General features: G+C 43.3%; 1 protein-coding gene across 1 annotated transcript in view; it reads left to right on the top strand.

Moving 5' to 3' along the window:
* Positions 1–26,945, top strand: part of slc9a1a (solute carrier family 9 member A1a) — a 56,255-nt gene that overhangs the window by 16,438 nt on the left and 12,872 nt on the right. The window contains exons 2-6 of the mRNA XM_078238057.1: positions 1,157–1,617; positions 1,945–2,195; positions 3,142–3,359; positions 5,042–5,238; positions 6,991–7,080. Coding sequence (XP_078094183.1) covers positions 1,157–1,617; positions 1,945–2,195; positions 3,142–3,359; positions 5,042–5,238; positions 6,991–7,080 — 1,217 coding nt within the window. The remainder of the gene's footprint in view (positions 1–1,156; positions 1,618–1,944; positions 2,196–3,141; positions 3,360–5,041; positions 5,239–6,990; positions 7,081–26,945) is intronic.

Here is a 26,945-nt window from a genome sequence, read left to right as displayed (position 1 = left end):
ATAAGGGGTATATAAAATCCGAGAGATAGATAAAGGGCTCAAAGACTGGTGTGGGAGAAATGAGTGCCCTAGTAAATCACAGGTGCATCTTTCTTTATTGTTTACTGCATTTCTTATTCTGTTTACCCAATCAACCCGAGCCAGCTCTCCCCGCATACCCATGTAATGGGTTTTGTTTAAGATTCTTGTTCAGGACTGGAATATATCACACTCAAACCTAATTCAGTTGTATTGTGATCACTTTTTGCCAGAACATCTTTTACCATGGGATTACTAATTAGTCCTGCCTCATTACACAATAATAGATTTAAAATAGCTTTATCCCCAGTTGGTTCCACAATGTATTGTTGCAGGAAACTGTTGTGAAAGCTCCTCTCTCAGACTGCCTTTGCCAATTTGACTTCTCCAGTCTATATGAAGATTAAGGTCCCCCACCATTATTACATGGTATTTGTTATACACTCCAGTTATTTTTTTTTTAATGAATGTTCTGTCCACAGTTAGGGGGCCTTTAAACAACATCCACAAGCATTTTCTGACCCATTTTATTCTTAATCTCCATATATAATGATTCTCTTCCTGATTGTCTCAACCTAGTAAGATCCTTTCTTGCTATTATCCTTGTGTCGTCCTTTACTATCAGAGCTTTAATACCTCTTTTTCTATTCTGCTTGTCTTTTTGAAATATGCTCTGTTTCCCAACTTTGATTCCTTCATAACAATGTTCATGTAACATTAATTAGATCTAAACCATTAATCCCTGTTTGCACTGCTAATTCATCTATTTTATTGCAAATCCTTCTCAGATTCTGATAAAGAGCCTTTGTATTTTAATAGTTTGTTTGGACCCTATTCACTAGTGCACTATTACCATTAAACTCTGTTTTTGCAGGCCCACTATGTTTGTCTTTATATCTCCCTGGAAGTTGTATATTATGCCATACAAATGCATTTGCCAAATTTAAGGTAGGTTCAAATTTAAATAACATTTTGCTCCTGGCTGCTAAAGATGACTATCTGTTCTGCGTTGCTTTCACACTTGTCTAGTTGTGACTGTCAGGAGGAGTCAGTGAGCATCTGACAATCTCTCTTTCTCCACTGTTGCCAATGTGTTACTAACCGGGATAGTTTGCTGATTGTTGTTTTGCATTTTTAGGTTTTCACTTCCTCCCAAAGCTCTCAACGATTGTTCCAGAGAGCTGCCTGCTGGTATGCGTGGGTCTGATAGTTGGAGGTCTGCTGAAGACTGTGGGAGAAGACCCGCCCATCTTGAAGGCAGATGTATTCTTTTTTTATCTCTTGCCACCCATCATTCTGGATGCCGGTTACTTCTTACCCATTCGGTCTTTCACTGAGAACCTGGGAACAATCCTGAGCTTTGCTGTGATTGGGACACTGTGGAATGCAGCCTTTGTTGGGTTGGGGCTGTACGCAGTGTGCCAGATCAAAGGATCCGGACTGGAAAACATCACTGTGCTGCCTAATCTGCTGTTTGGCAGCATCATCTCTGCTGTGGATCCTGTGGCGGTACTGGCTGTCTTTGAAGAGATTCACATCAATGAACTGTTGCACATCCTGGTGTTTGGAGAGTCTCTGCTCAATGACGCAGTCACTGTGGTGAGTGTGATAGCTTAGAGTAGGGCACTTCATTCCAGCAGCTGGCCCCACACCTCCTTCCATGGCTAACCCACCGCTTACTCTGGTGCCCATGCAGCTGACCCATACTCTTTCCCCACAACCAACCTATCACTCCTTCCAGTGCGCGACGCGACACTCATGCCCAGCTTCCAACACTCCCTTCCCTGTGACCATCAACCCTTATCTTACATTTACCACGCCCGATTCCACCCCGGCCCCGGCTCCGCGTCCCCATGCACTACGCCATATGATTGTACAATGATCCTGAGCTGTATAACTTGCTGAGTGTGTGTGTTAATTGTACAGGTGCTCTATCACCTCCTTGAGGAATACTCTTACGCTAAAGAAATCGGCGCTAAGGAGGTGATCCTGGGAATCCTGTCCTTCTTTGTGGTAGCTCTCGGAGGTGTCTTTGTCGGGGTTTTCTATGGATTTATCGCTGCCTTCACCTCCCGCTTTACAGCTCGTATTCGTGTTATCGAGCCTCTCTTCGTTTTCCTCTACAGCTACATGGCATATTTATGCTCAGAGATCTTCCATCTGTCAGGAATCATGGCGTAAGTGTCCCCAAAATTACTGAGCAGTTAACTGCATTGACATGTGCAAATCAAGCTATCTCCATTTCTTGCAATGGTAGATGATTACTATTGATATGTTGGATTTATTCTCTCAGGCCAATTGCTGGTTCTTGGTGCAAGGCTGTGCTTAGTGCTGATGATAGGATGGCCTGTTCCGGCAGTGTAGGGAGTGTTGGGGTCGATAGAGCAGAAAATCCCTGTACTTTTATTCGTTCTTTGCATGTGGGCATTGTTGGGAAGGCCAGCATTCAATGCCCTTTATTAATTGCCCTTGAGAAGATGGTGGTAAGCCACCCTGTTGAATCCCTGCTGTCCTTGTGATGCAGGTACACTGATGGTGCTTTCTTCTGCAGCAATTTGACACAATTTTGCCGCTTGCTGCGCCATTTCAGACATTAAGAGAAAACCATATTGCTGTGAATCTAGAGTTGAGAGAGGATTGGTTTGGGTTGGGGAGGGGCAGAATGATTCTTGGGGTCGGGTTTGAGGGGGGAATAATCTCTTGGAGGCAGGTTAGAAAGTGGAATGGGAAGACTGTTCTGAGGGATGGGTTTTGAAGCGTGTGGGTAAGACAGACTGTTCATAGTGGAATTATCACACTGTTCAGGGGAAAACTGTTCTCGGGCAGAGAGGGTGTTGAGGGAGCAAGAACAGGCTAACCTCTGATGGGATATATGTGTTTTTGGAAGCAGAAAGCCAGACTGTTCTGAAAGGGTTGAGAAGCAATCAGTTCCAAGGTGGTGGGTGACTTTGAAGAAGAGAAAGGGCAAGTTGTTCCTGGGGTACAGAGGATGGACTCTTCTTTCTCTTGCACTATATGTTTCCTACTGTATCCCATTGCCTTGTTTGAAAAGACTTTCCAATAGTGAAACATGTACATCATTTTTTTGGTAGTCGAGTTCATGTTGGCATTTGTGTTTTGCAGCCTCATTGCCTGTGGAGTGGTCATGCGCCCTTATGTAGAGGCTAACATCTCTCATAAGTCTCACACTACCATCAAGTATTTCCTGAAGATGTGGAGCAGCGTGAGTGAGACTCTCATCTTCATCTTTTTGGGTGTGTCCACACTTGCCGGTGAACACCAGTGGGACTGGATCTTCATCAGTTGCACACTGATATTCTGCTTGATTGGTCGAGTCCTAGGTAAGACCTAAAAGGTACTGCACGCTTGGAGGGTAGTGAGTAGAACTGAAGCAGCACAGCTTGGTGCAGCCTCAAGTCAGTCCCACTTCACTACCTTATGTCCCCCTCCCTGGTGCTGTTTGTTGAGGCTGATGGCTATCAAGGGAAGAAAAGAACCTCAAGCAAACATTGTTGATCCCATGCTTGATTGCCAGCGATAGAAGAATTCACAATTAAATCGGTTGCTTTTGGAGTTAGTTTGTTATTGGTCACCATAGAGGGAATTTAATTGTAACTTGCTTACCCTGGGAGTGTTTGATAGACACTGTAGAGGGAACTTTATTTTGTATATAATATGTGCTGAACCTGCCCAGAAGTATTTGATGGGATGGTATAGAGGGGGCATGACTATTCAAAGTTAAAGTTTATTTTATTAGTCACAAGTAAGGCATACATTAACACTGCAATAAAGTTACTGTGAAATTCCCCTAGTTGCCATACTCTGGCGCCTGTTCGGGTCAAATGCACCCTAACCAGCACGTCTTTCAGACTGTGCGAGGAAACCCACACAGGCATGGGGAGAACATGCAAACTCCACGCAGACAGTGACCCAAGCTGGGAATCGAGCCCAGGTCTCTGGCGCTATGAGGCAGCAGTGCTTGCCACTGTACCGTCCACCTTGGGAATGTGTATTCCCACATCTGTCCCACACTATCATTAGGTGCTGCTGAGCAGTCAGTTGAGAGTACGCTCGTTCCCAGCCTCTAAACCCTGAAGCTATCGGCAAAGAGAAACTGAGCTGGTGCAAGGAAGCAAATCAATTAAAGAAATTATTATTCTAACATCGAACTCAACTACAGGAAACTAGAACTTGACAAGCATATCTGACCTGAGAAATTCATAGAAATCATAGAAACCTTACAGTGCAGAAAGAGGCCACCTGGCCCATCGAGTCTACACCGACCACAATCCCACCCAGGCCCTACCCCCATATCCCTACACATTTACCCGCTAATCTCTCTAACCTACGCATCTCAGGACACCAAGGGGCAAATTTAGCATGGCCAATCAACCTAACCTGCACATCTTTGGACTGTGAGAGGAAACCGGAGCACTCGGAGGAAACCCACGCAGACACGAGGAGAATGTGCAAACTCCACACAGACAGTGACCCAAGCCGAGAATCAAACCCAGGTCCCTGGAGCTGTGAAGCAGCAGTGCTAACCACTGTGCTACCGTGCCGCCCTTTATTTAAGGAATTGAGGAATTCATTTAAGGAATTGAGAAACTGCATGGCACTGCTCCAGGATTGTTGGATGCCTTTTCACCTCTTACACCAGCTGTTGATAATGAGCCCAATTTTGTTACTGTTAACCCTTGTATTCATTGCATTAGCGAACAAGTAATTCAGTGACTAACTATTTTTAATCAAGTGTCAGGAGCCGCAGCGTTTGCTCTGTGCATGGAGCATGCACTTCTCAATTGCTGTGCATACGTACTCTATGTGCAGACTCATACTTCCCCTTTAGATTATGTGAACTTATCTCTGAAGTGGGGTGGAAATCTGCAAAATTCTGACTGAGACAGAAGTGCTAGCATGAGTTCACATCTGGTGACTTTCTCAGCTGATCCCAAAGAGGGAAAACAACGCTGGAGATTTTGTAGAAAGATGCTGTGCATGTAACTGTGCTGTTTTCTTTCAGGAGTCCTGGGTCTCACTTTAATAATTAACAGATTTCGAATTGTGAAGCTTACCCCCAAGGATCAGTTTATAATCTCGTATGGGGGGCTACGAGGAGCCATCGCCTTCTCACTCGGCTATCTGCTGAAAGAATCATTCCCTCGAGCCTTGTTCCTTACTGCCATTATCACCGTCATATTCTTCACCGTCTTTGTTCAGGTTTGTTTACTTTCTAGTTTATGTTCTGCTTATATATTTCAATGTGTACACTGTATGTTGTCCCTGTGTGTGCTGTGGCATTCATGTTTCTATGTGTTGGCTGAGGTACACAAGTTGTTTCTGTGTGCGATGCTGGAGACGTGCACATTTCTGGGTGCACATGCTGAATCGGACGTATTTCTTTGAGCATGCACTGGGGGCCATGCACATCCTTGTGCGAGCATGAGTAGGGCTGTGTGCAAACGTACGCTGGGCCAAGCGCATCTGCATACGAGTGCACGTTGGGCCGTGCACATTCATGTATGCAGGCTGGGGTGTGGTGGGCCAGAGTGAACCTGGATCTATTACCATTCTCTGCTGTGGGGTTTCTAGTTGATCAACAACTTGGAATCATATGGTGTCTTCAATGTGATAGGACATCTTGTAGCAGGAGCAGCTTCTAAGCCACACAAGGAGAAAGTAGTACAGGTGAACAAAAGCTTGGTTTAAGTTTTATAGCGCAGCTTAAAGAAATAGAAGTAGAGATGTGAAGAGGTTTAAGGAGGAAATTCCATAACTCGGGACCAAAGCAAGTAACGGCAGTGGTGGAGCAATTGAAATAGGGGAGATGTTGGGGGGCAGGATTAGAGTGTAGAGATCTTGGAGTGTTATGGTGCTGGAGGAGGTTACAGAAATGGGGACGGGCCAAGACATGGAGGGATTTGAACCTAAGGATGAGAATTTAAAAATTGAAATGTTACCAGACCAGGAACCAGTGTAGGTCAGCAAGCATGAGTGATGGATGAATACGACTTGCTGCAATATTCATGCAGCAATGTATTGCATAAGCTTAAACTCGCAAAGGGTACAAGATGTGCCTTCAAGAGTCAGAGAGGGAGCAGCAGGAGGAGGAGTCGGGGAGGGGCAGCAGGAGAAGAAATTCGGGGAGGGGGCAGCAGGGGGGGGAGTCATGGGGGGGTGGGGGGGGGGGCAACAGAAAGGAAGACAGTTGCCCCCACCCGACTCCTGCCATGGCATCCTGACTGTTACCTACAGCAGTGCTGTGACCAGTGAATGAAGAACCTAGAGATTCTAACACTCGCTCATCAGCTGCACCTATCAGTTTGGGCAGGACAAGAGCTTTGCATTGAGGGATTATCTTGAGGCACATCTTGTACCCTTCGTAAATTTAAGCTCATCCAGTATACCGCTGCATGAGAAAGCAGCAGGAGGGAGTCACTGAGCATTAACAGTGGTGACAATTTATTCTTATATAATTGTGGTATTTCCCCTTTTTATATCGCAGGTATTCACGATTATGAACAACAGTCTCTGTGTCCCATAAACTAAATTGGTGATCAGCCTGTTATCTGACTTTGGAACCTCGATAGGTTAGATTTTGCACACCCCAATTTAATTGTTCCACCATTCCCAGCTGTACTTTCAGCTGCTTAGGCCCGAAGATCTGGAATTGCATCGTAAAATCTCTCCACCTCCCTATCTCTTTCTCCTTCGAGACACTCCTGAAGATCTACCTGTCCCACCAGGCGTTGGGTTGATATTTTGGTTACTATCACTCCTGTGAAACACCTGGGGACATTTTGTATGTTAAAGGTGCTATATGAATGCAGGTTGTTGTAAATGAAGGCACGAGTGGTGAATCCAAGACATCAACAGAAAATCATTTTAAACTGTCACTCCCGGCAGAACATTGGTTGACTCGGCAGTAAAATTATTTGTGTACTGTGCTGATTGGATCTGTTTACCTGGCAGGGGATGACTATTCGCCCATTAGTTGAATTGCTCGCTGTGAAGAAGAAACAAGACTCCAAACGTTCCATCAATGAAGAAATCCACACACAGGTATGGAAGAGAGTGCCAGTGTGATGCTCCGAGTTCATTTTTCTGTGAGTGTCTGTCTCAGTGCTCTCTCTCTCTCTCTGTCTCTCTCTCTCTGTCTCTCTCTCTCTGTCTCTCTCTCTCTCTCTCTCTCTCTCTCTCTCTGTCTCTCTCTCTCTGTCTCTCTCTCTCTGTCTCTCTCTCTCTGTCTCTCTCTCTCTGTCTCTCTCTCTCTGTCTCTCTCTCTCTGTCTCTCTCTCTCTGTCTCTCTCTCTCTGTCTCTCTCTCTCTGTCTCTCTCTCTCTTTCTCTCTGTCTCTCTTTCTCTCTGTCTCTCTTTCTCTCTGTCTCTTTTTCTCTCTGTCTCTCTGTCTCTCTCTCTCTCTGTCTCTCTCTCTCTCTCTCTCTCTGTCTCTCTCTCTCTGTCTCTCTCTCTCTGTCTCTCTCTGTCTCTCTCTCTCTGTCTCTCTCTCTCTGTCTCTCTGTCTCTCTCTCTCTGTCTCTCTCTCTCTGTCTCTCTCTCTCTCTGTCTCTCTCTCTCTCTGTCTGTCTCTCTCTCTCTCTCTCTCTCTCTCTCTGTCTCTCTCTCTCTGTCTCTCTCTCTCTGTCTCTCTCTCTCTGTCTCTCTCTCTGTCTCTCTCTCTCTGTCTCTCTCTCTCTGTCTCTCTCTTTCTCTCTCTCTCTTTCTCTCTCTCTCTTTCTCTCTCTCTCTGTCTCTCTCTCTCTGTCTCTCTCTCTCTGTCTCTCTCTCTCTGTCTCTCTCTCTCTCTGTCTCTCTCTCTCTGTCTCTCTGTCTCTCTCTCTGTCTCTCTTTCTCTCTTTCTCTCTCTCTCTCTCTCTCTGTCTCTCTCTCGCTGTCTCTCTCTCTCTGTCTCTCTCTCTCTGTCTCTCTCTCTCTGTCTCTCTCTCTCTGTCTCTCTCTCTCTCTGTCTCTCTCTCTCTCTGTCTCTCTCTCTCTCTCTGTCTCTCTCTCTCTCTCTGTCTCTCTCTCTCTCTGTCTCTCTCTCTCTCTCTCTCTGTCTCTCTTTCTCTCTCTCTCTGTCTCTCTCTGTCTCTGTCTCTCTCTGTCTCTCTCTCTCTGTCTCTCTCTCTCTGTCTCTCTCTCTCTGTCTCTCTCTCTCTGTCTCTCTCTCTCTGTCTCTCTCTCTCTGTCTCTCTCTCTCTGTCTCTCTCTCTCTGTCTCTCTCTCTCTCTGTCTCTCTCTCTCTCTGTCTCTCTCTCTCTCTGTCTCTCTCTCCACCCCACCCACCATGTAGAGGTGATAATTGTAGTGTATAGTGTGTGGAGCCCATGGTGTAGCAGTGTGGTTACAACATGCATATAGCATTTTAATGGGACATAAATAGATTGTTAGTTGGCAAAACTGTGATGGATGGTGTTCAATATGGATAAGTGTGAAGTAATCCACTTTGGATCTTAAACATTTGATTTTCTCTATGGTGAGAAGCAGTGGAGGAACAGAAAAAATTACGAGTGCAAGTACAGAAATACAGAAGTAATCTCTGGATTATTGCCTAAACTACGAGCAAATTGGTATAGGGGAAGTAAAATTAGAGAGTTGGGTTTGTGGCTCAAAGACTGGTGGGAGAAATAGATTTCGATTCATGGGCCACTGCCATCAGTAATGCGGGAGGTGGCGATCTTTGCCTGAACCATGCTAGGTTCTGGTGAGTCTTTGGACAAGGATGGTGGAGAAATGGGGGTGGGGGGTTTGTGAGAGAGGAGATGTAAAATAAAGAGAAAAGGCGAGGCAATAGAGCAGGATAGCGACATTGTCATGATACCCAGAATGGGGCAGGAAGGGAGGAAGTATAAAAGTGCAGATAAGGTCAGAGTTTACAAGAATGGTAAAAATACACACTTAAAACCTCTTTATCTGAATGCATGCAGCATTTGTAACAGAATGGATGAATTGATGGCACAAACAGAAATAAGTACATAGAACATAGATAGAACATAGAACAGTACAGCACAGTACAGGCCCTTCGGCCCACGATGTTGTGCCGAACCTTTTCTGAAACCAAGATCAAGCTATCCCACTCCCTATCATTCTAGTGTGCTCCATGTGCCTATCCAATAACCGCTTGAAAGTTCCTAAAGTGTCCGACTCCACAGCAGGCAGTCCATTCCACACCCCAACCACTCTCTGAGTAAAGAACCTACCTCGTACATCCCTCCTATATCTTCCACCACGAACCTTATAGTTATGCCCCCTAGTAACAGCTACATCCACCCGAGGAAATAGTCTCTGAACGTCCACTCTATCCCCCTCATCATTTTATAAACCTCTATTAAGTTGCCTCTCATCCTCCTCCGCTCTAAAGAGAAAAGCCCTAGCTCCCTCAACCTTTCCTCATTAGACCTACCCTCCAAATCAGGCAGCATCCTGGTAAATCTCCTCTGCACTCTTTCCAGTGCTTCCACATCCTTCTTATAGTGAGCTGACCAGAACTGCACACAATATTCCAAATATGGTCTCACCAAGGTCCTGTACAGTTGCAGCATAACCCCACGGCTCTTAAACTCAAACCCCCTGTTAATAAACGCTAACACACTATAGGCTGCCTTGAGTGGCAACCTTCAGAGATCTGTGGATATGATCCCCAAGATCTCTCTGTTCCTCCACATTCCTCAGAACCCTACCTTTGACCCTGTAATCTGCATTCAAATTTGTCCTACCAAAATTAATCACCTCGCACTTATCAGGGTTAAACTCCATCTGCCATTTTTCGGCCCAGCTCTGCATCCTATCAATGTCTCTTTGCAGCCTACAACAGCCCTCCACCTCATCCACTACTCCACCAATCTTGGCGTCATCTGCAAATTTACTGATCCACCCTTCAGCCCCCTCCTCCAAGTCATTTTATAAAAATCACAAATAGCAGAGGACCCAGCACTGATCTTTGTGGTACACGGCTGATAACTGGTCTCCAGCCTGAAAATTTTCCATCCACCCTCTGTCTTCTATGAGATAGCCAGTTACTTATCCAATCGGCCAAATTTCCCTCTATCCCACACCTCCTTACTTTCTTCATGAGCCGACCATGGGGGACCTTATCAAACGCCTTACTAAAATCCATGTATATGACATCAACTGCTCTACCTTCATCGACACACTTAGTTACCTCCTCAAAAAATTCAATCAAATTTGTGAGGCAAGACTTACCCTTCACGAATCCGTGTTGACTATCCCGGATTAAGCTGCATCTTTCTAAATGGTCGTAAATTCTATCTCTCAGGATCTTTTCCATTAACTTACCGACCACCGAAATAAGACTAACCGGCCTATAATTACCATGGTCATTCCTATTTCCTTTCTTGAACAGAGGAACAACATTCGCCACTCTCCAGTCCTCTGGCACTATCTCCGTGGACAGTGAGGACCCAAAGATCAAAGCCAAAGGCTCTGCACTCTCATCCCTTGCCTCCCAAAGAATCCTAGGATATATCTCATCTGGCCCCAGGGGACTTATCGACCTTCAGGTTTTTCAAAATTGCTAATACGTCTTCCCTCAGAACATCTGCCTCCTCCAGTCTATCAGCTTGTATCACACTCTCATCCTCAAAAACATGGCCCCTCTCCTTGGTGAACACTGAAGAAAAGTATTCATTCATCGCCTCTCCTATCTCTTCTGACTCCATGCACAAGTTCCCACTACTGTCCTTGACCGGCCCTAACCTCACCCTGGTCATTCTTTTATTTCTCACATAAGAGTAAAAAGCCTTGGGGTTTTCCTTGATCCGACCCACCAAGGACTTCTCATGCCCCCTCCTAGCTCTCCTAAGTCCTTTTTCAGCTCATTCCTTGCTAACTTGTAACCCTCAATGGACCCAACGGAACCTTGTTTTCTCATCCTTACATACGCTTCCTTCTTCCTCTTGACAAGACATTCCACCTCTTTCGTGAACCATGGTTCCCTCACTCGGCCATTTCCTCCCTGCCTGACAGGGACATACCTATCAAGGACACCCAGTATTTGCTCCTTGAACAAGCTCCACTTTTCATTTGTGCCTTTCCCTGACAGTTTCTGTTCCCATCTTATGCTCCCTAATTCTTGCCTAATCGCATCATAATTACCCCTCCCCCAATTATAAACCTTGCCCTGCCGTACGGCCCTATCCCTCTCCATTGCAATAACAAAAGACACCGAATTGTGGTCACTATCTCCAAAGTGCTCTCCCACAACCAAATCTAACACTTGGCCCGGTTCATTTCCCAGTACCAAATCCAATGTGGCCCCATCTCTTGTCGGCCTATCCACATATTATGTCAGGAAACCCTGCTGCACACATTGTACAAAAACTGCCCCATCCGAACTATTCGGCCTATAAAGGTTCCAATCAATATTTGGAAAGTTAAAGTCACCCATGACAACTACCCTGTGACCTCCACACATATCCATAATCTGCTTTGCAATTTCTTCCTCCACATCTCTATTACTATTTGGGGGCCTATAGACAACTAACAACGTGACCGCTCCTTTCCTATTTCTAACTTCAGCCCATATTACCTCAGTGGGCAGATCCCCCTCGAACTGCTTTTCTGCAGCCATTAAACTATCCTTGATTAACAATGCTACTCCACCACCTCTTTTACCACCTTCCCTACTCTTACTGAAACATCTATACCCCGGAACTTCCAACAACCATTCCTGTCCCTGTTCTAACCATGTCTCCGTAATGGCCACAACATCATAGTCCCAAGTACCAATCCACGCTCCAAGTTCACCTACCTTATTTGGGATGCTCCTTGCATTGAAGTCGACACACTTCAACCCACCTTCCTGTCTGCTGGTACACTCCTGCGACCTTGATATCTTCCTCAGTACCTCACTACACTCAACACTGACTTCTGGACTACAGCTCCTTTTCCCATCCCCCTGACGAATTAGTTTAAACCCCCCCCGAAGAGCCGTAGCAAATTTCCCTGCCAGGGTATTGGTGCCCCTCTGGTTCAGGTGCAACCCGTCCTGTTTGTACAGGTCCCACCTTCCCCAGAATGTGTTCCAATTATCCATGTAACTGAAACCCTCTCTCCTACACCATCCCTGCAGCCAGGTGTTTATCTGCACTCTCTCCCTGTTCCTCAACTCGCTATCACGTGGCACCGGCAACAAACCAGAGATGACAACATGATTTGTCTTGGCTCTCAGCTTCCACCATAGCTCCTTAAATTCCTGATTTAAATCCCCGTCCCTTCTCTTACCTATGTCGTTTGTATAGATGTGTACCACGACTTGAGACTGTTCCCCCTCCCCCTTAAGAATCCTGAAAACACGGTCCGAGACATCACGGACCCTGGCACCCGGGAGACAACATACCATCCGTGAGTCTCTTTTGCTGCCACAGAACCTCCTATCTATCCCTCTAACTAACGAGTCCCCAACAACTATTGCTCTCCTGCTCTCCCCCTTTCCCTTCTGAGCCACAGGGACGGATTCAGTGCTGGAGATCCGGTCACCGTGACTTACCACTGGTAGGTCGTCCCCCTCAACTGTATCCAAAACGGTATACTTGTTGCCGAGGGGAACGACCACAGGGGATCCCTGCACTGACTGCTTCCTCCCAGCCCCTCTAACCATCATCCATCTATCTTCATTCCTTGGAGTACCTATATCCCTGAAGCTTCTATCTATGGCCACCTCTGCCTCCCGAATGATCCGAAGTTCATCCAGCTCCAGTTCCCTAACGTGGTTTTTGAGGAGCTGCAGATGGGTGCACTTCCCATAGGTGAAATCAGCGGGGACACTGATGGCGTCCCTCACCTCAAACATTCTGCAAGAGGAACATTGCACTGCCTTCACTGCCATCCCCTCTAGATAACTTGCTAATACAACAAGAAAGAAAGAGCTTACCTGATATTTACTCACCCCCGTTAGGTTAGAGGAGGTGGAAGGGTGGGGGACACTAAGTGTAGTGTCTCGGGTTTAGGAGCCCCCCAACTTATATACAGGTTAAAATAAAACACTTAACCAGCAACCACTGCGACCTGCACGATAAAAGCAAATTACAAACCGTCCCAGAATTCCCCACGGCCGACTTCCGGTTTCCTACTGCTCTGAAAAAAAAGTAAGTTCGTTTTATACTCACAGTTACGCTCAGCTCCACCCTCCGACCACTCGCTGCAGACTAGGCCGCAAATCCCCGAGGTAAGTTAGTTTTATACTCACATATGAGCTGATGGCCATTTCAGAGATGTATTTGCAAGGTAACCAAGGCTAACACCTAAATATTGATATTTCTCGAGGACAGGAAGCTAAGTAAGGCGGTGGGGTAATTCTGTTAATTAGGGATGAGACTGCAGTAGTAATAGATGACCTTAGTTCAGAAGATCTGGATATGGAATCAGTTTGGGTACAGATAAGAAATAGCAGAGGTAAGATAAAAGCAAATTACTGCGGATGCTGGAATCTGAAACCAAAAGAGAAAATGTTGGAAAATCTCAGCAGGTCTGGCAGCATCTGTAAGGAGAGAAAAGAGCTGATGTTTGGAGTCCAGATGACCCTTTGTCAAAGCTTTGACAAAGGGTCGTCTGGACTTGAAACCTCAGCTCTTTTCTCTCCTTACAGATGCTGCCAGACCTGCTGAGATTTTCCAGCATTTTCTCTTTTGGTAGCAGAGGTAGGAAGTTACTTGTGGGAGTAGTTTTATAGTCCCCCTAACAATAACTACACTGTAGAACAGAGTATACAGAAAAAAATAATGGGGTTTGTAGGGAAATCTGTTGCAATAATTATGTGATTTTATTCTCCATATGGATTGGGCAAATTAGATTGACAAAGGGAGCCTGGAAAAGGAGTTCATAGAGTATATTCTGGACAATTTCTTAAGAGCAGTACATTCTAATACCAACCAGGGAGCAGGCTATTTCAGACCTGATAATATGGAATAAGATAGGATTAATTAATAACCTCCGAGTAAAAGAGTCTCTGGGTCACAGTGATCATGACATGAGAAAATTTTGCATTCCGTTTGGGGTAATTCTGTTAATTAGGGATGACAGTGCAGTAGTAATAGATGACCTTAGTTCAGAAGATCAGGATATGGAATCAGTTTGGGTACAGATAGGAAATAGCAGAGGTAAGATAAAAGCAAATTACTGCGAATGCTGGAATCTGAAACAAGAGAGAAAATGCTGGAAAACTTCTGAGACTAGTGTGTTAAATAAAATCAATTACACCAGTTTGAGGACAGAGTTGGCTAAAGTGAACTAGGCAAATTGATTAAACGGGAAGACAATCGTAAAAACAATGGCAGATATTTAAGGAGATGTTTCATAACTCTCAGCAAGGATATATTTCACTGACTAAGAAAAGTTATGAGAAGGATACACCATCCATGGTTAAACTAATAAAGTTAAGAATAGTATCAAATTGAAAGAAAAGGTGTATAATACTGCAAAGATTGATGGTGGGTCAGAGGATTGGATTTAAGAAGCTAACAAAGAATGACTAAAACATATGAGAATGAAGTAATTAGTGTATGAATGAAAACTAACTAGAAATATAGAAACAGGTAGTTTCTACATGTATTTAAAATGGAAAAGAGTAACTAAAGTGAGCATTGGTCCCTTAGAGGGTGGGACTGAGAAATTAATAATGGGAAACAAGGAAATCGAAGCATTGAAGAGATATTTGTGTCTGATTTCACTGTAGAAGACACAAAATCATCGCAAGACCACTGGAAAACCAAAAGCTGTTTTTTTTTCTCATCTCCATTCTCCTGCCTTTTCCCCATAACCCCTGATCCCCTTATCAATCAAGAACCTATCTATCTCTAGCTTAAAGACACTCAATGACCTGGCCTCCACAGCCTTCCTCAGCAAAGAGTTCCACAGATTCATCACTCTCTGGCTGAAGAAATTCCTCCTCATCTCTGTTTTAAAGGATCGTCCCTTTAGCCTGAGGTTGTGCCCTCTGGTTCTAGTTTTTCCTACTAGTGGAAACATCCTCTCCAAGTCCACTCTATCCAGGCCTCGCAGTATCCTGTAAGTTTCTGCCTCATTGAAGGTTACTATACAAAATAAGAACTCATGGTGAAAGGGGTAGCATATTCACATAGATAATGAATTGGTCACCTAACAGAAAGCAGAGTGTGGGAATAAATGGGTCTTTTTTGGATGGTAGCTAGATTTTCCAATGATATGAAAACGGTAGGAAAGTAAGCTGTCAAGAGGACCTGAAAGGGATTTGGATAGATCAAGTGAGTGGATTATAATTTGACAATGGAGTATAACATGGGAAAATGTGAACTTGTCCACTTTGGCTAGAAGAATAGAAAGGCATTACATTTGAATGGAGAGAGACCACAGAACTTTACGGTACAGAGAAATCTGGTGTCCTGGTACACGAATCATAAAAAGTTGATATGCAGGTGCAGCAAGTGATTAGAAAGGCAAATGGAATATTAGAGTTTGTTGCAAGGGAAATTGAGTGTAAAAGTAGGGAAGCTTTCTTGCAACTGTACCAGGCCTTAGCTAGATCACACCTGGAGTTGTGTACGAATTTGGTCTCTTTACTTAAGAAAGGATATAATTGCATTGGAAATGTTTCTGAGAAGGTTCACTTGACTAATTCCTGGGATGAAGGGGTTATCTTATGAAGAAAGGTTACGCAGTCTGTGCCTACACCGATTGAAGTTTGGAAGATTGAGAGTAAACTTAATGAAACATGGGTGGATGCTGAGATGATGTTTAACCTTGTATGGGAGACTAGAACTAGGGGACACCGTTTTTAAAAAAATAGAGGTCTCCCATTTAAGACTGCGATAAGGAGAATATTTTTCTCTGAGGGTCATTAGTCTGTGTGGAATTTTCTTCCCAGAATGCAGTGGCGGCTTGATCATTGAATATCTTGAGTTAAATAGATTTTTAATCATCAATGGAGCTGGGTTATGCGAGACAGGCAGGAAGATGGAGTTGAGGCCATGGCCAGAAAAGTTATGATCTTATCAAATGGCAGAGGAAACCTGAGAGACCAAACTCCTCCTTATCGAGGGAAGAATCAAGTTATCTTAAAATGAGTGCAATGAAGGTTCACTTGACTGGTTCCTGGAATGAGAGGATTGTGCAATGAGCCGAGATCAAGTAGACTAAGCCTATATTCCCCGAGTTAAACAGAATGAGGAGAACTCGTTGAAACATATAAAATTATTAGAGGACTTGACAAAATAGATGCTGGGAAGATGTTTCCCCTTTGTTGGGGAGTCTGTAACCAAGGGAGCATGTATGACCATGTATATAACTGGTTAGATATTTCACTTGAAAGATGTGAATCTTTGGAATTTTCTATCAGAGAGCGTTTAGCAAGTATATTCAACTCCGAGATTGACCAATTTTTGGATACTAAGGGAATCAAGAAAAATGGGGATTGTGTGAAAAGCTGTGGCTGAGTAGATCAACCTTGATCTTATTAAATGGTGGAGGAAGCTCAGAGGCTGAATACCCGCTCTCGCAAAGTGGTTGGAATATTAAGGGGTGAGACCGATGTTGATTTTGTATAAAGCTCTAATTAAAGCCCATCTGGAGCATTACATTCAGCAGGCCGTAGAGGCTGACTGATTTCCTCCTGTTTACAGGTATGTGGGGCTCCCTCATGAGTGGGTGGGAATCTGAAGATTAGCTTGAAAATTGAGGCCGCTATGGTAGTTGTGCTATGTGCAGAAGACGTGACACTCGTGTGAATTCAAGGAACTTTGCCTAAGTAGGAAATGTTTTAGTGAGGAAAATGCCACAGACAATAGCCAGTAGATGGCATTATCCACTCTTTGATCTTTTATCTGCTGTGCCTTAAACCTATTGTACGACACCGGCTGTAGCAATGAAACTTCAGTGTTATAAACAGTGTTCAGCTCGCGCTGAACAGCAGGTTAGGGAACCAAGGCACTCAGTGCTATCTGTACACAACTTTCAATGCCAGTAGTAAGGAAGTGTCTCAATGAGAGAGATGCCTTCTTTTGGATGAGACTTTAAACAAAGGCCCCATTTTCGCTCATAGATGAACATTAAAGATGGCTTGACCCTATTGCGAAGATGACAGGGGCGTTCTCCCAGTGTCCTGGCCAATATTTATACCTCAGCCAGCATCACAAATTGTCTGGCCATTTACCTCACTGCTCTTTGTGGGAACTTGCTGTTTTGAAATTGGCTGCTTAGTTTTCTACATTACAACAGAGACTACACTTCAAAAATACTTTATTGTCTGTGAAGCACTTTAGGGCATCCTGAGGAGGTGAAGGTACTATACAAATGCAAGTTTTTTTTTCCTTTACGGGAAGGTAAAATTATAAAGCTGTGCCCCTATGAGTTATGGATTCGAACATCCCAGCTGAGCTGAATAAAATTTAATTTGGCAAATGGGGTTGACATTGTGAGGTTAAAGACGAGGATTGGAAGTTAGTGTATTAATGAAATCCGCAAATCATTCATAGGCAAGTCTATGAAGCCCCTTGCAGTGTGGTTCACAGCCTCCACGCTGATCGAGTCTATTCATGTGCAGATAAACTTTAAATTATTGACGCGGTGCAATTCTGTTGCATATTCAAGTTCACTGTGAACATTCAGTCCAAGTATATTCTACTATTCAATTTGATCGTGACTGATCCGTATATTAATTCTTTTCACCTGTCTTGTATCCATATCTCTTAATAGCAAACAAATTAATCTTCAGTTTCACATTTTCAGTTAACCAAGTTTCAACAGTTTTTGAGGGATTAGCGGGTAAAATGTGTAGGGATATGGGGGTAGGGCCTGGGTGGGATTGTGATCGGGTGCAGACTCGATGGGCCAGATGGCCTCTTTCTGCACTTTACATAGAATCATAGAAACCCTACAGTACAGAAAGAGGCCATTCAGCCCATCGAGTCTGCACCGACCACAATCCCACCCAGGCCCTACCCCCATATCCCTACATATTTACCCACTAATCCCTCTAACCTATGCATCCCAGGACACTGAGGGGCAATTTTGAGCATGGCCAATCAACCTAACCCGCACATCTTTGGACTGTGGGAGGAAACCAGAGCACCCGGAGGAAACCCACGCAGACACGAGGAGAATGTGCAAACTCCACACAGACAGTGACCGAAGCTGGGAATCGAACCTAGGTCCCTGGAGCTGTGAAGCAGCAGTGCTAACCACTGTGCTACCGTGCCCCCCATGAGACGGTTCCAGATTTTTACCAGCTTGTATCCAAATATGTTTCCTGGCATTACTCCTTGTACACTCCAGCTCTAACTTTAAGGTTATGTCTCCTTATTTGGTACTCTCCCACTGGAGGAAATAGCACCTCTCTTTCTATCAATTCCTTTGATCATCTGAAATAACTTGTATTCAAGGAAAGATGAGCCTAGTTGATGCAATCTGTCCTCATAGCTTAACTCTCATAATTTTGATATAATTCTAGTGAATATGCGCTGTATTCCCTCCAAGGTCAATATATGCATCCTAAGCTGTGGTGTCCAGAACTGAACTTGGTGTTCCAATTGGGGCCTAGCCAGAGTTTTATATAACTGTAGCATAAGAACATCACAAATTACATTGGAACAGGAATAAGCTATATGGTCCTTTGAATGTTCTCCACCATTTAATAAGTACATGCTTAATTTTCTACCTCGGCTACACTTTCCTACGCTGTTCCAATACATTTTAATTCCCTTAGTATCCAAAAGTTTAGTGATCTGTCAACCTTAGCTCCACTTTCTCGCTAGGTCCCCATATCTCTCGACTTTTATAGAGTCCAAAAATCTACCAATCTCCGTCTTGACTATACTCAATACTCAGTGACTGACTATCCACAATCCTCTTTTTTTTAAAAATATTTTTAAAAACTTTTCCAATTCAATCAAATCAAGTCCAATTCAGAGTCTCAACAAGTTGAGACATTTCCAATCCAAGCTGACAAGACAGGGCCTCCACTCCTGTCTTGGGCCTGATCTACATGAGCCAAGCTGATTGGAGTAGGTGCAAGTCCTCCTCCTCCAAGGCTTGATCTCATTTGCATCTTAGCCCAAAGGCCGGGATGCCGCTTTTAAAAATTACTTCAAATGAAGCTTAAAAGTAACCTAATGACCTCAACCAAGTGCAGCCTGTCCATACTACACGTGATCTTAGCCAAAAGGCCGAGAAGCTTGAGATGGAGGATTCAGAAGATTTGCAACCTTCAGGTGAAGGAATTTCTCTTCTCATCTCAGTTCTCAGTCTCCTTATCCTGAGACTATGCCCCCTAATCCACAAATCTACAGCCACTGGAAATAGCCTCCCAGCATCTATCCTGACAAACATTCAGAATCTTGCATGTTTCACTTGCAATATAATTTTCATCCCTTTGCATCCTACCTCATAGAGTCATCCATTGATATAAAATCAGCATTCCATTAGCCTTGCACTTTATAAGTGATTTTTTTCTGATATCAGTACTTGGACTCTAAATATCTCTGCTCCTCCACAGTTCCCAGTTTCTTGTCATTTAGCAAACATTCTCATCCATCTTTTTTGATCCAAATTGGATGAGCTCACACTTGGCCACATTGAACTTCATCTGCAAGGTTTTGCTAACTCACTAGCGTTCAACATCCCTTTGCAACTTTCTGCTTCCATCAGTGCAGTTTACATTGTATACATAGAATTATGTACAATATTACAGCACAGAAACAGGCTATTCAGCCCAACCAGTCTGTACCAGTGTTTGTACCTCACACCAGTCTCCTCCCATTCCATTTACTTCATTTCAAACTTTCAGCGTCTCTTTGCTCTCATGTACTTTTTATAGGTTCCTTTTGAAAACATCTAAGCTTTTTGTCTCAGCCACTCTGTTGGTGAGCCCCACATTCCCGTCGCATTCTGAGTAAATAATTTCTCCTTATTTTCCTGTTGGAATTATTCGTGACTGCCTTTTATTTATGGCCCCCATAAGACATAGGAGCAAAATTAGGCCACTCGGCCCATCGAGTCTGCTCCGCCTTTCAATCATGGCTTTTTTTTTTCTCATCCCCATTCTCCTGCCTTTTCCCCATAGCCCCTGATCCCCTTATCAATCAAGAACCTATCTATCTCTATCTTAAAGACACTCAATGACCTGGCCTCCACAGCCTTCTGCGGCAAAGAGTTCCACAGATTCACCACTCTCTGGCTGAAGAAATTCCTCCTCATCTCTGTTTTAAAGGATTGTCCCTTTAGCCTGAGGTTGTGCCCTCTGGTTCTAGTTTTTCCTACTAGTGGAAACATCCTCTCCAAGTCCACTCTATCCAGGCCTCGCAGTATCCTGTAAGTTTCAATAAGATCCCCCCTCATCCTTCTAAACTCCCAACGAGTACAGACCCAGAATCCTCAACCGTTCCTCATACGACAAGCTCTTCATTCCAGGGATCATTCTTGTGAACCTCCTCTGGATCCTTTCCAAGGCCAGCACATCCTTCCTTAGATATGAGGCCCAAAACTGCTCTCAATACTCCAAATGGGATCTGACTAGAGCCTTATAAAGCCTCAGAAGTACATCCCTGCTCTTGTATTCTAGCCCTCTCAACATGAATGCTAACATTGCATTTGCCTTCCTTACTGCCGACTAAACCTGCACGTTAACCTTCAGACAATCTTGAACAACGACTGCCAAGACACTTTGTGTTTCTGATTTCCTCAGAATAATAACAGGAGATTGGAATTGGAGTAGACCACATGACTTATCAAGCCTGCTCCGCCATTTAATATGATGATGGCTGACCTTGGGCTTCAACTGCATTTTTCCTCTGCTCTCCAAATCTCTTAATTCCCTGAAATACTAAATTCTGTCTCTCCCAGCCTTAAACGATTTCAAGAATGAAGTATTCACAACCCTCTAGAATAGAGACTGCCAAAGATTGATTATCATTTGAGTGAAGTAATTTTGTCTCATCTCAGTCCCAAATGATCAGCCCCTTATCCTGAGACTGTGACTTTCTTTTAGATCAATCAGTGGAAACGATCTCTATGTTTACCCTATCTCTGCCCTTCAGAATTTTGTAGGTTTCAATTAAATCACCACTTATTCTTCTAAACTCCAAAGAACATGAAGTCCAATTTACTCAGCTTTTCGTCATCTACTTTCGGATTCTCCTACAAGTGGAAACATTCTTTCTGCATCTACTCCGTGCAACTCAGTCATGATTTTAAAGATCACTATTGGGTTCCCTCTAAGTATTTTCCAAAGAAAAAAACTGCAATCTTTCCCAATATTTTTAATCTCTGTTATGGCACCATCCTTGTAAATCGTTTTTGCATTTTCTCCAACGTTCCGAAGTCCTATTTATAGAATGCACTGTTCTTCAAGTGTGATCTGGCCAGAGTTCTATACAAGTTTAGTGTAACTTCACTATATTTGAATTATATAACACTAAAACTAAATGCCAGTACACTGTTAGCATTTTTAATTACCTTGCTGGCTTGTGGTGCTGCTTTTAATTATTTCTTTCATCTGTATCCTTAGATCCTTTAGCCTTCATACCCTATTCAATTTTTTTAATTTTCCACCTTGTTAGTGACATTTCTTCTGTCTTTCCTACCAAAGTGGATCACTTTACAATTATCCATGTTACAGTTCATTTGCCACTTAAGTCTGCAAGTTATCTAAACTGTTTTATTTTGCATGTTAACTGTACCCTTCCCTCAGTTTGGTATCATATGCAAAGCTTGGTGTTGATTTAATTTATTTCTAAATTCAAATCCTGAATGTAAATTATGAATAACAGTTGTCCCAGTATTAATCCTTGTGGAACACCGCTTGCTACCTTTCTCCAATCTGAATAATTACCCTTACCCCTAATCTCTGCTTTCTATTTTTTTAGCAAATTTGCAATTCATGCAGCTATTTATCCCTGACTTCACACGCCCTAATCTTTATCATGAACCTACTATGTCGTACCTTATCGAAGACCTTTTGAAAGTCCAAGTATGTGGCATCTTCTGCATTACTCTTGTCTACTCTTTCTGTTACCTCTTCAAAGAATTCTATCAGGTTAGTTAAGCATAACTTAGCTTTTTGGAATCCATGCTGACCATTTTTATTTTATTTTCTGTCTCTAAGTTCTTCTATCATTTTAGTGCAGACTCCTATATCTTTCCGATCACTGATGGCTAATCAGTCTATAATTCCTAAAGTTTGTTCATTTTCTCTTTTTGTATATAGGAACATTATCTGTCCACCAGCCCTCTGGCAGGGCCTCCTCTTCTAGGGAACTTTTGTATGTATAAATTAGCTTCTGCTAACTCTTCCCTAGTTTCCTCAAGTGTGCGGGTGCTTAGCATCCAGTCCGAGGGTTGTGTCCTCTCTTGATTTTGCTAATTTATCCATAATTGTTTTCTTTCTATTCCTACTGTATTAATATTTGAAGCTCATCCTTGAATGGAATTTCTATTTTATTTGTTCATTCTTTGGATGTGGGATTGCTGGCCAGACCAGCATTTGTTGCCCATTCCAAATTTCCCTTCAGAAGATAGTGTTGAGCTGCTTTCTTGAATCACTGCGGTTGTATGATGTGGAATCAAGATGCACATAAACACTGTTTGCAATGGAATTCCAGAATTTTGACCCAGCTACAGTGAAGGAATGATGATATAATTCCAAGTCAAGAATGTTTGTGGCTTGGAGGCAAACTTGCAGATGGTGGCGTTCCCATGTATCTGCTGCCCTTGTCCTTCTAGGTAATAGAGATTGTGTGTTTGAAAATTGCGATCAAAGGAGCCTGGGCAAGCTGCTACAGTGCATCTTTTAAATGTTACACATTGCTGCCACTGTGTGCTAGTGGTGGACGGAGTGAATGTTAAAGGTAATCGATGGGGTACCGATTAAGCAGGGTGCTTTGTTCTGGATAATGTCAAGCTTATCGAATTTTGTTCGATTTATGCACATTCAGAAAAATAGGGAGTGTTCTACCACACTCCTGACTTGTGCCTTGTAGATGGTGTACAGGCTTTGGAGAGTCAGGAGGTAAGTTACTCACCACAGAATTCCCAGCCTTTGACCTCCTCTTGCGGTCACAATATTTAAAGGCTGGTTCAGTTAAGTTTCTGGTCAATACTAACTGTCAGGATGTTTGTGGAGGACTCAACAATGGTCATTGGTAATACCATTGATGGTTACATTCTGTCTTATTGGAGATGGTCATTGCCTGGCACTTACGTGGCATGAATGGTACTTGCCACTTATCATCCCGAGCATGAATGTTGTCCAGTGTTTTAGAAAATATATCATTTCTATATATTTTTTGGTTGTATTTTAATAAACTGTAATCCTGTTAAGACAATGGAGGAACTTCCCCACAGCAGAATATATAACTTACATTCTATCCATGTGTGGATGAAAAGGGACAGACTCCTAAACCAAACTCCTTCGCCCACCCAAACCGTCGCCTGTTGATTTATACTCTATTACTCTTCAAAGGTTTCTCGGAGGAGACATCAAAAATTTAATAACCTGTTCTACAACACAGTGACTATAATAGATATGGTAATCAAGTTCATCTGGAACATACAGCCAGCAAGGCTTTTAAAGAACTGTTAGCTAAGTCAGAGCAAAAATCAGAAGGATATACTGAAAGAGATTACCACATCAAGACCGGCCAAAGGACAATTAACCACATATTTCTTTCTTTTCCTCAAGAAATGTAAAAATTCTTTAAGCTTGTACTTGTATTCTACCATCTGTACTAGTGTGTATGTGTGAGGCCCAAGGAATGTGTGAGATGTATGAATGAAGGTTACGATTTGCCTAGTTTTCTTTTAATTCAGGAAGTAGGGTCAATAAACTTATCTTGTTCTTTGATTTGAACTCAGAACCTGTCTAATTAATTCTTCACAATCTGGAGGCAAGCATATTGGGACTCCTGCATTATTGGCAATGAATTTCTTGCTAAATTCATAACTGAACCCTATTACAGCCCAACCTCGAGTGATGAATTAGGGGAGTCAACTTTTACCCCTCTTATTGCAATATTTAGTTGTCAATCCTGTTTTCAATGTAGCCATGTTTTAGTCATCTCTACTATATCCGGATCCTCGCTACAAATTGTCTCCAGTTTGATCATTTTGTTTTGAAAACAAGAAAAACTCTTCCCCTGTCCGATGTTGTCTACTTTACAGCTTTCATTATCCTTTCTACGTAGACCTTGGTTCCAGATTGTACAAATGCGTCTTGTTCAAACAGTGTACTCCCTCTCGTCCCAGTACTGGTACCAGTGTCTCATGAAATGCTAACTTTCCTTCCCATACTACTCCTTTATCCACGTGATGACTTTCCTACTTTGTTTGTCTTTATGCCAATTTGCATGTAGCTTGGTAATAATCCAGAAATTATTACTTGTGAGATCCAGCATTTCAATTTAGTTCCGAACACCTGATACTTCCTTAGCAGGACATCTTCCTTATTCTTTCTTCTGTTGTTAGTTCCAACATGGAGCACAACTATTGGATCTTCCCTCCTCTAGGTTCTTTACCAGTCATTTTAAGATGCTCCTTATCCTCGCAGCTGGTAGGCAGTACTCCTTTTAAGACACTCAATCCTGACTCTGAAGGATACTACCTATCCCCCCTTATTATGGAATCCCATATAACTGCAAACCTTCTACTCTGCATTTCCCTTCTGTTCCTGGGTGTTTTAGCTTGCATTCTTGACTGTTCTTCCCAAAGTCTTTGCCCTAATCCTCGCAGATAGATTATTTTGTACCTGTTGGACAGAAGTAGTATATGCTGGACCTTCTTCACACCTGTTCCTAAGTTTCCCCATACCTGGCTGACAGTTGAAACTCTTTCCTTCCTGCACTTGTGCTTTCCTGTTGTGACTATTCTCTGGAGTAAATTATCCAGTAATTTTGTCTCCTCCCTTGTAAATCAAATTGTCTCTAACTTGGACTCTAGCTCAATTACTCTGAGATGGAGTGTCTCAGGGCAAAGGCATTTCTTGCAGTTATGAAACTCTAGGATAGTCTCATTGTCCACAAACTCCCAAATAATTCAATCCTGACACAATGCCTGCGTGGCCACATCTTTATTAATTTATTGGTTATCGGTTGTTTATTTTGTGAACTAATTGGTTATATGAGGCCTAAATTTATGAAATAGGTGAATTTAGCTTGAATGTAACTAATTAATTAGCTACTTGAATGAGTTAGCTATTTGTCAATTATTAGCATCTTTAAATGCTGTTAGAATGTAATCACTTAGCTGGTTTTCCTTACATTTGCACTTCTGTGAATTAATATTAAATCCTTATCAAATTAAGTACAACACTAACCACGAAATATATTAATGTAGCTCTCTCCAGACACTTCCCTGTATACTTAATTTCCCCAGGTTCTGCTGCTCCTCTGTTGAGGATCATGCCAATTTTTCTATTTCCTTCAGTGCAACTATTTCCTGATTTATTGTTGCTCCTTGGTTTAAGATACATTGTACCTCTTTCCCCTCTGCACTGTATTCTCAATCTCACCCTCACCAAATTTACACAGCCATTCAGTTTAACCGACCACTCTGTTTACTATGTTCACAAACTTCCGTGTTGGCGATATTCCTCCAATCTTCTTAGAAACTCCCAAGCCACTAATCAGTCAACAGCAGGCCATAACAATTAACACTTACAACAACTGATTGGCTATTAACTGTTGCTGGGACTTGTAGTTTAATCATATTCCAAGTTGATAATGTACTGATTGCACTATTTATCCATTGCTCACCAGTGAATTCCGACTCTCATGAAATAATTGCCACATTAGTTACTGCGCCTCTTAACTTAGTGTCATCAGCACATTTTGAATTCACCGGTTCCTATTCTTACACCCAAGGTATTTATAAATATAGTAATATAGTGAAGTGTATTCTATTACTGATCCCTGGGTTCACCTTTATTGATGTGGAGATGCCGGCGTTGGACTGGGGTAAGCACAGTAAGAAGTCTCACAACACCAGGTTAAAGTCCAACAGGTTTATTTGGTAGCAAATACCATAAGCTTTCGGAGCAATGCTCCTTCGTCAGATGGAGTGGTCTCTGTACTCAAACAGGGCACAGACACAGAAATCAAATTACAGAATACTGATTAGAATGCAAATCTCTACAGCCAGCCAGGTCTTAAATGCACAGACAATGTGGGTGGAGGGAGCATTCAACACAGGTTAAAGAGATGTGTATTGTCTCCAGACAGTACAGCTTGTGAAATTGTGCAAGTCCAGGAGTCAAGCTGTGGGGGTTACTGATAATGTGACATAAATCCAACATCCCGGTTTAGACCGTCCTCATGTGTGCGGAACTTGGCTATCAGTTTCTGCTCAGTGACTCTGCGCTGTCGTGTGTCGTGAAGGCCGCCTTGGAGAACGCTTACCTGAAGATCCAAGGCTGAATGCCCGTGACTGCTGAAGTGCTCCCCCACAGGAAGAGAACAGTCTTGCCTGGTGATTGTCGAGCGGTGTTCATTCATCCGTTGTCGTAGCGTCTGCATGGTTTCCCCAATGTACCATGCCTCGGGACATCCTTTCTTGCAGCGTATCAGGTAGACAACGTTGGCCGAGTTGCAAGAGTAGGTACCATGTACCTGGTAGATGGTGTTCTCACGTGAGATGATGGCATCCGTGTTGATGATCCGGCACGTCTTGCAGAGGTTGCTGTGGCAGGGTTGTGTGGTGTCGTGGTCACTGTTCTCCTGAAGGCTGGGTAGTTTGCTGCGGACAATGGTCTGTTTGAGGTTGCGTGGTTGTTTGAAGGCAAGAAGTGGGGGTGTGGGGATGGCCTTGGCGAGATGTTCGTCTTCATCAATGACATGTTGAAGGCTCCGGAGGAGATACCGTAGCTTCTCCGCTCCGGGGAAGTACTGGACGACGAAGGGACGACACGGTGGACAGAGTACCCTTCGTCGTCCAGTACTTCCCCGGAGCGG

The sequence above is a fragment of the Mustelus asterias genome, chromosome 21, assembly GCF_964213995.1.
Source record: "Mustelus asterias chromosome 21, sMusAst1.hap1.1, whole genome shotgun sequence".
Classification (NCBI taxonomy): Eukaryota; Metazoa; Chordata; class Chondrichthyes; order Carcharhiniformes; family Triakidae; genus Mustelus; species Mustelus asterias.
Note: the sequence above shows the minus strand (reverse complement) of the source record. Positions and strands in the feature narration are given on the sequence as shown.